Source organism: Chrysochloris asiatica, unplaced genomic scaffold (genome assembly GCF_000296735.1).
Source record: "Chrysochloris asiatica unplaced genomic scaffold, ChrAsi1.0 scaffold00324, whole genome shotgun sequence".
Taxonomy (NCBI): Eukaryota; Metazoa; Chordata; class Mammalia; order Afrosoricida; family Chrysochloridae; genus Chrysochloris; species Chrysochloris asiatica.
The window spans coordinates 287474-296810 of NW_006408842.1; the positions used below are offsets into that span (position 1 = coordinate 287474).

The 9337-nt window shown below is 40.1% G+C and overlaps 1 protein-coding gene across 1 annotated transcript in view; it reads right to left on the bottom strand.

Annotated features, from left to right (window-relative positions):
* Window positions 1-731: 731 nt before the first annotated feature.
* ADAMTS12 (ADAM metallopeptidase with thrombospondin type 1 motif, 12) overlaps window positions 732-9337 on the bottom strand; it is a 571713-nt gene continuing 563107 nt past the window's right edge. The window contains exon 23 of the mRNA XM_006875388.1: window positions 732-901. Within this exon, the coding sequence (XP_006875450.1) occupies window positions 732-901 (170 nt within the window). The remainder of the gene's footprint in view (window positions 902-9337) is intronic.

The following is a 9337-nucleotide window of genomic DNA, read 5'->3' on the forward strand; positions in this document are numbered from 1 at the left end:
TAAAAAAAAATTCTCAAGTCAAAAATGTTTTTGTGTAACTAATTGAAATCCCTTAGACTCCGGTTTAAGCCATTTCCTCTTCTTTTAATATCTCATCACAGGCCCAGGGCTCTAAAAAGCTAAGATCCGGGGTTCTACCTGGAGTGAGGGTTTGACTGTGAGCTCTAACTAGCACTTTCCCTTCCTGCCTGAGTTGAATATTGGGTAAAGGAAGAGGCCCTCTGCCTGGCTGAATCAAAGGAATGCTCCTAAAAGCTTCCTCATCATGTTTTAAACAGCAGTTATCTTAGACACAGGGTGAGGGGAAGGTTGATTTCAACAAAACAAATTTAGATGATTTTTTTCCCCTTGGATTAATGTGGCTCTACTCCCTGATGCTCTTGAGGTAGTCTGGGGGAGAACTCTGGTCTCTTTGTTTTAATATTTTAGAGGAAACATGGGGCCATCACTTCACAGCCCTGCTTCATGTAGCACCTTGCCCAGGAACGAATCCTGAGATACCTGAATCTCCTAGGTATTTAACTTTCACATCAGAGCATCCCATTTTATAGTCACCTACCTCCTATGACGGCATTTTGAGGATAATGGAACACAAAGAAATCTGGTTTTGGTGACCCAAACTTAGACCTGAAATACATAAACTGAAACTTCAATGAAGTGGCCTCTGGAACTAGAACTTGTGTGGTCAGCAGCTTCTGCAGTCGATGGTGGAGGGTGGCTTCCTTCTGGACTTAGTGTGATTTGGGGCTTTTGAGCAGTTGTTGCTTTCTTGGCCTCTGGGTGTGAGTTTGGGGACATGAGAGGCAGCACTGAGCCCTCACAGTAGGCATGGAACATTTCTTCATGGACTTTAGTGTCTGGCAGAAACTGGCTGACAGCTTGTCCTTGGTGCAAAGCAAATCTATGGGAGGAGAAGAAATAAGAAAAAGCAAAGTTATACTTTGTAGAAGAAAGGGTGCATTAGTGTAACAGACGGTATTTGCTTACTAAAAAACACTCCATTCATAGTAATAGCTGACATCTATGGAACATTTGCGTATAACAGACACTATGCAAAGTGCTTGTGTTAAGCAGAATTATCTTAACAAATTGCCAGTCCCATGTGGTAGTACTATACATCCACACACATTTTCCATGGGTTCCTGGCAGATGGAGAACACTCCATCCCTTGACTTTTGTTTTCAGTCGAATGACTTGCTGTGGAAAATGGGATGTTAGCAGACTTCAACTGTGCTGCTGTTGCCACCATGAGAAGAACCTGCCTTGTGCAGCCACTGGCCCAAACAGGATGAGAGCTGCATGGAGCAGCTGGAGACCTAGTCGACAACATGGAGCCTAGGCCCACCACGCCAGACCAGATCAGTCAAACCCCAGCTGACTTGCAGACGTTGAGCAAAAACATGATTGTTGTTTAAAGCCCCTGTTATGGATAGAACTGTGTCACCCCCAAAAGTTAAGAGTAAACCCTGGCCTCTCTCTGTACCTGTGAGTGTGACCCTGTTTAGAAACTTGGATTTTCTTTTGTTATGCTAATTGGACCATATCAGAACAAGGGAGGGGCTAACCCTAATCATCTCTGATGTTGGCTTAAAAAATAGCTGAATAGACACAGAGAACCACACTGAGGAGTCCCTCCTGAAGTCAGAGGCAGCATGGTGAAGGATACAGATGTGTAAGATGTTGCCAGTGCCTTTCAGAAACACACCATCTAGATGAAGGGATAAGGCATATACCAATAGCACTCACTGTATAAACTGCCCCAGGTTCTGAATGAGATCATGCTGAAGTGTATCTTTAAGTCTAATTTGTAGCAAAGCAGAACAGATGCACGTGGTTCCCATTAGCCTTACTTTAGTGTGATTGGGATGAATGATTTGTTACAAGTAAAGGTTGAGGAACCAACTTGAGGGCACTTAACAATAACATATACTATATATAGACAAATATATGTCTATACATATATGTGTGTGTGTGTGTGTGTGTGTGTGTGTATGTGGGTTAATGCGCTGGACTGCAAGGTCATTTTGAACACTAAGGTCAGTGGTTCAAGTTCAGCAGCCGCTCCTCAGAAACCCTATGCATGATTTCTAGGCACTTAAAAACAATAACAACCATCAATGTATTTGGAGTCCTGGTGTGGTGCTGTAAGATAAGCACTGGACTGCTAACTGCAAGGCCAGAGGGTCAAAAATCAACTGTTTTTCAGAAATCCTAAACAAGGTCAGTATGAGTTGGCACTGTCTTGACATTTATCAACAACAATTACAAGGCAATGTGCTTAATAATATTATTTCATCTGGCCCTGATAGAAATTAATTTATTGGCACAGCTGGAATTTATATCCTGTCTCAGTAATTCTAATGGTTTATCATCAAGTTAAGGAATCTCCTGCACTGTTGATGGGGAATGAGGATATCACATGGAAAGGTCCTCCTTACCTAGAACATTTTACCTCATTCAATCTAGAAAACCCCACTTGCCTGGGTAAATTAACAACTAAATGCCTGAGAGAGGGTCCTTACACAATGCTGGAAATCATGAGATCCCTAGCCCTGAGTTCTAATGGTCCTCAGAGCCCTGGAAACATGCTGGGAGAGTGGGAGGGAAGAAGGAAGGGTGGAGCACAGTGGTAGCCTATACTGAGTACCTAGGTTCCAGGCCTATGTTTAGTAGCTCATTTGACAGTGGCTACAAGCCCAACAGCAGGCTAGGGCTTAATTACAACATTTCATTATTTTAAAACAATGAAGGCTTTGTTGTGTTCATCAGCCTACTGGAATCCGGAGCAGAGATACTCACAATGCTCATAATTAGGGGCAACTTGGGGAGGAGATCTCAATTTGCGTCTTCCTGGTTCAATAAAATTCATTCTTGGAAATTTAAAGGGACAGTTATAAGCCTGCTCCCTTGTTATGGGCTCTGTCTAGTTTGTAGGAATAGTATTTTACCCACAAAATAAAGCTGAAAAATAATTTCAATGTTGTTGACAAATACAGCTTTCATAAGACTGAGGATTTTCTACTAAGTCCTTGGATGCTAGGGACTGTTTTTTATTTATTCCTGTCTCCTCACTTGGTTTTTAGCACATGCCTGACACTTATCTTGTGATCAGTTATGTTTGTTAAGTGGGTAAATAAATGAAATCTAGAAGAATATTCTTTATTTAAAAATTTACTGACTCCAACATTTAATTTTTACTACTCTCTGTCAGTTTGTCGTACTGAGATGGCTTGTGTGTTGCTGTGATGTCAGAAGCTTTGACACTGGTATTTTAAAATACCAGAATGTTCACCTGTGGTGGACAGGTTTCAGTGGAGCTTTGGCTTAAGACAGACTAGGAAGAAGAGCAAACTACTTTGGAAAGGTTGTTGTTGTTGTTAAGTGCCGTCGAGTTGATTGCAACCCATAGCGACCCTGTCTGTACAGGGTTTCCAAGGCTGTAAATCTTTACAGGAGCAGACAGCCTCAATTTTCTCCTGCAGAACAGCTGGTAGTTTCGAACTGCTGACCTTGAGGTTCGCAACCGATTCATAACCACTATGCTACCAGAGCTCCTTGGAAAGCAGGGCAACATTGTCAGATATAATGTCGGAAGATGAAAATTTTATGGATATCACCAGAATATTGTCAGATACAGTGCTAGAAGTGCACAAAAAAATATGACTGTGGAAGAGATACCTCCTTAAAGTGGAGTTGACCTTGACGATTCAAATGGAATAAAAATTTCAGGACTTTCATTTGCTGATGGGGCACAGCTCAAAATGAGGAGAATCAGCAACCATTAATAATAACATGGAATGTATAAACTGTGAATCTAGGAAAACTGGAAGTTGTCAAAAATGAAATGTAACATGTAAATATCAATAACCTAGGCATTAGTGAGCTGAAATGGCCTGGTATTGTCCATTTTGAATCTGATAATCACATGTATTACTATGCTGGGAACAACAACTTGAAGAAAAATGGCATCACATTCATCATCAAAAAGAATATTTCAAGATCTATTTGAAGTACAGTGTTGTCTGTGTATTCATTACAAGAATGACCAGTTAATTCCATTATTAGTCAAGTTTACACACCAACCACTAAAGTCAATGATGATGAAATTGAAGAATTCTACCAGCAGCTTTAGTCTGAAATTGATCAAACATGCAAACAAGATGTACTGATAAATTACTGGTAATTGGAATTCCAAGGTTGGAAACAAAGAATAAGGTTCAGTAGCTAGAAAATATGGCTTTGTAGACAGAAATGATACTGGAGATAGCATGATAGAACTTTGCAAGGCCAATGACTTATTCATTACAAATACCTTTTTTTTTTTTTAAGGTTTTTATTGTGGATTGAGTGAAAGTTTTCAGGGCACATCATCGGTTTCACATTCAAACATTCATATACCTTGTTTCATTACATTGATTATAATCCCCTACCATCAGTTAACAGAGTTTCTCTCTATCCTCTTTAGCTTTTTTTTTTTTTGGAAAAAACTTTGCCTTTTTGGAATTTACAGTCTCTGCTTTTAGGGAAGGTTTTTACATTTATCTGTGGGTATCCAGGGCTCATGTATGGAATTACTAACCAGCATAACTGAATAATCAGATAAGGGACATTTTGCTATGTCTGCTAGGTGGCTAAAGTCTGATCCTCAGAGCCTATGGTTTGGACGGTCAGCAACGCTTACGCCCACAGGGCCTTGAACTCCTGACCGGGTCTGCACGGTCTACATCAGATTCCCCCTTATTTGTTATTTGTTTAAGGGACGCTGCCTGTCTCAGGCGGTCAGTGCGAATTCCCCGGTCTTACCCGTCATCGAAACTCATTGCAGCATGGCAATGGCTCTGTCTTAGGTTGCCGAGGTTCCACGTGATCCTTGCCCGTCTCTGGCCACACGTCCAGCATAAACAGCCGCCATCCGAAGAAGGCAGGGAGGAAGGAGATAGGCTGGGGACCCCACACGCAAGATGTTGCCAGACCACCACCTGCTCTAAGGTGACCAAGCAGGATCACTATGCTGAGGTTCAACCAAGTTCACAGGGGAACTTAATCTCTGGCCGAGGTAGCAAATTAGTAGCCATTTAGTTCTCAACTTGAGAATTACTTATATCAGAAATTTGAGCATGTAGCTGATGAATATTCACAGACAAGTGTATATTGTTCCACAATCTTCTACAATGCTGTTGAATTAAGTTCCAATCAGGTTCTGGTTAACTGAAAAAATAACACGTATCTACTTATACAGTGAATAACCTTAGCTGAGAGTGTAAATTGGTTATATTGAATCTTATTTCCCTTAAGCAATCTTCCTTTCTCTAGAGCATTTAGTCCGTATTGTAAACCTTTATCTATTTACTCTTGGATCGTGTGAGCGAGACTAATATCCCTAGACAGTTGATTTACATGGTGGGCAGGGACAAATACCTTTTTAAAACAATATAAAGATGACTATATACATTGACTTCACCATATGCAATACACAGAAATTAAGTTGACTACATCTGTGGGAAGGGATAGTAGAAAGACTCTATAACATCAGCTAAAACAAGGACAGCACTGACTGTGGAAAAGACCCTCAATTGCTCATATTTTTAATTAAGGTCTTTGCACATTTCATTTAATTAATTAAGGCTGAAGCTGAAGAAAATGAAAACAAGTCTATGAGAGCCAAAATATGACCTTGAGTATATCCCACCAAAATTTAGACACTATCTCAAGAACAGATTTGATGCACTAGGCACTAATGACCAAACATCAGAAGAGTCGTGGGAATGACATTAAGACCATTATAGAGGAAGATAGCAAATGCTCATTCTAAAAGACAGGAAAGAAAGAAAAGACCAAACTGGATATCAGAAAAGACTCTGAAACTTGCTCTCCAGAGTAGAGATGTTAAAGTGAATGGAAGAAATGAAAAAGTAAAAGAACTGAACAGAAACAATTCAAAGGTCAGCTCAAGAAGACAAAGTCAAGATTTATAATGAAATGTGCAAAGACTTGGAGTTAGAAAACCAAAAAGGAGATAAATGCTCAGCATTTCTCAAGCTGAAAGAACTAAAGAAAAAAATCCAAGCCTTCACTTGCAGTATTGAAGGATCCTATGAACAAAACATTGAATGACATAGAAATCATCAAAAGAAGATTGAAAATACACAGAGTCATGGTAACAAAAAGAATTGGTTGATGTTCAACCATTTCAAGAAGTAGCATATGATCAAGAACCAACGGCACTGAAGGAAGCAGTCCAAGTTTTAGTCAAGGCATTGGAGAAAAACAAGGCTTCCAGACTGGCAAAATACTAATGGAAAATTTTCAACAAATTGAGGCAGTATTGGAGGCGCTCACCCATATATGCCAAGAAATTTGCAAAAAATCTACCTGGCCAAACTATTGGAAGACATCCACATTTGTGCCCATTCTAAAGAGAATGTTTAAACCATGGAACAATATCATTAATATCATATGCAAGCAAAATTTTGCTGATGATAATTTAAAAATGGCTACAACTATATGTCTATTGGGAACTGCCAGATATCAAGCTGGATTCAGAAGAGGACAAGGAACAAATGCCATCATTGCTGATGTCGGATGGATCTTGGCTGAAAAAGAGAATATGAGAAAGATGTTTAAATGTACTTTGTTAACTATACAAAGGTGTTTGACTGCATGGATCATAACACCAATGAATAACACTGAGAAAAATGGATATTCCAGAACATGTAATCTTGCTCATGAGGAACTTGAACATAGACCATGAAGCAGTTGTTCAAACAGAACAAGGGGATACTGAACAGTTTAAATATCAGGAAAGGTGTGCACTAAGGTTGTATTCCTTCACCATATTTTACTCAATGTGTATGCTGAGCAAAGAACCTGAGAAACTGAATTTTATGAAGAGGAATGTAAGATCAGGACTGGTGGAAGACTCCTGAGCAACCTGCAATATGCAGATGATACAACCTTGCTTGCTGAAAGGGAAGAGAATTTAAAATCTTTCTGATGAAGATCACAGATTACAGCTTTCAGTATGGAGTCTATTTCAGTATACATAAAACAAAGATCCTCACAACTGAACCAATAAATAACATCATGCTCTGGTAGCATAGTGGTTATGAATTGGGTTGCTAATCTCATGATCAGCAGTTAGAAACAACCAGCTGTTCCCCAGGAGAAAGATAAGGCTTTCTGTTCCTGTTAATATTTATAGCCTCGGAAACCCTACAGAAGGTCGCTATGAGTCAGAACCGACTCCATGGTACATAACAACAACAACAAATAGAGAAAAGACTGATGTTGTCAAAGACTTCATTTTGCTTGGATCCACAATTAACACTCCTGGAAGAATCCTCAAGAAATCAAAGGATGCACTACCTTGGGCAAATCTGCACAAGACCTCTTTAAAGAGCAAAGAGGTTGGTTTGAGGACTAAGGTGCACCTGCTCAAGCAATGGTATTATCAATTCCCTCATGTGGGTGTGAAAGCGGTGGTGGTTGTGTGCCATGGAGTTGATTCCGACTCATAGAGATCCTGCACAGGGTTTCTGAAGCTGTAAATCTTTATGGGAGCAGAAAGCCTCATCTTTCTCCTGTGGAACAGCTGGTAGTTTCGAACTGCTGATCTTGAGGATCACAGCCCGATTCGTAACCACTACACTACCAGAGCTCCTGGTGAAAGCAGTAGTGAGTAAAGTAGACTGGAGAAGAATGGATGCATTTGAGTTGTGCCATGGACACATTGGGAATTTTTTTTTTTTTTTTGGGGGGGGGTTGGTGACAAAAACTTTAAGTGCTCTGCGTCTAACTGAGAGGTTGGAGGTTCAAATTCACCCAGAGGCTCCATGGGAGAACGGCCTAGTGATCTGCTACCTAAGAAACCCTACACAGTGGTTCTTCTCTGTCACAGGGGGTTGCTATGAGTTGAAGTTGACTTGATGGCACCTAACAAAAACAACTATGGAAATGGTAATTTCAAATTAGATTTGAAGTTATTAAAAATTCAGATGGTACCTAAAAGAAATAAGATAATCCAGAAGAAATCAAACCTTATACAAAGTCTTACAAGATGGCTATATTGTGATGAATGGCTGAGAAGAATCTTGACATTGAATGATTTAGTTTTAATGTATTTTAGAAGGCACAGAGTCAGGAGGGGCTTTGGCTTCTTAAATTAAAGAATGTCTTGCAGCTCTTTTTTCATATTGCTTCTGAATGAGTACAAATGGCTCTACCTTCATCAGAAGCCAGTAATTAACTTCTTTCTTGTTCTGATAATTGCTGGTGAGTGACATTCATTGTTATTTACATCAATTGCCAGCCAACTATTAGTCACCATCTCTTCAATGAAAGACTTCAAAATGAAAAATACCAAGAATTTATTTAACCCAGTTTTGGTTCCTGAAATTGGATTGTCCAGCATTAGGACCATTAAAGATACTCTACATATATTGACAAATAAAATCCCATAATTCTATGCATGGTCGACCAGTACTAGGCTGTTGCTTCAACAACAGGAAAAGCAACACAACACAGGAGCAATTCTATAGCATCAACATTTTTAAAACATCATCCGGTAGAAAGTGCTCAGATAAAAGGAAAGGAAAGGGAGGTGAAATTGACCCCTTGGCTTAGAACAAGGGTGCTTCTCAAATTTTCATGTGTATTTTAATGGCTGGGATCTTGTGTAAATGCAGATTGGAATTCTGTAGGCCTGGAGTGAGGCCCAAGATTCTGAGTCAAACAAGTTCCCAGGTGATGCTGATACAGCTAGGTCCAAAACTTCGAATAACAAGAGTCTGGAAGAGGAAACAGTAATAATCGTCTTTGATAATGAGCCCTAAGTGGCTTTTCTTGGTGTTTTAAGTGGGCTAGTGATGGAGTCCTGGTGTGGAGCTGTAGGACATCACTGGACTGTTAAACACAGGCTGGCAGTTCAAACTCACCAGCTGCTCCTCAGAAACGCTATTACTCATATTGCTATGAGTCAGAACCGGCTGGATGGCACTGAACAACAGCAGTGATCAGACGACGTATTGCATTAGGCAAATCTGCTGCACAGGAACTTTTTAAAGTATTGAAGAGCAAAGATGTCAGCTTGAGGACTAAAGCGCGCTTGACCCAAGCCATGGTATTTTTAATAATCTCATATGCATGCGAAAGCTGGACGGTTAATAAGGAAGATTGAGTTGTGGTGTTGGAGGAGAATACTAAAAGTGCCATGGACTGCCAAAAGAACCAATAGATCTGTTTTGGAAGAAATGCAGCCAGAGTGCTTCTTGGAGGCCAAGATGGCTAAACTTTGTCTCTCATACTTTGGACATATTGTCAGGAGGAACCAGTCACTGGA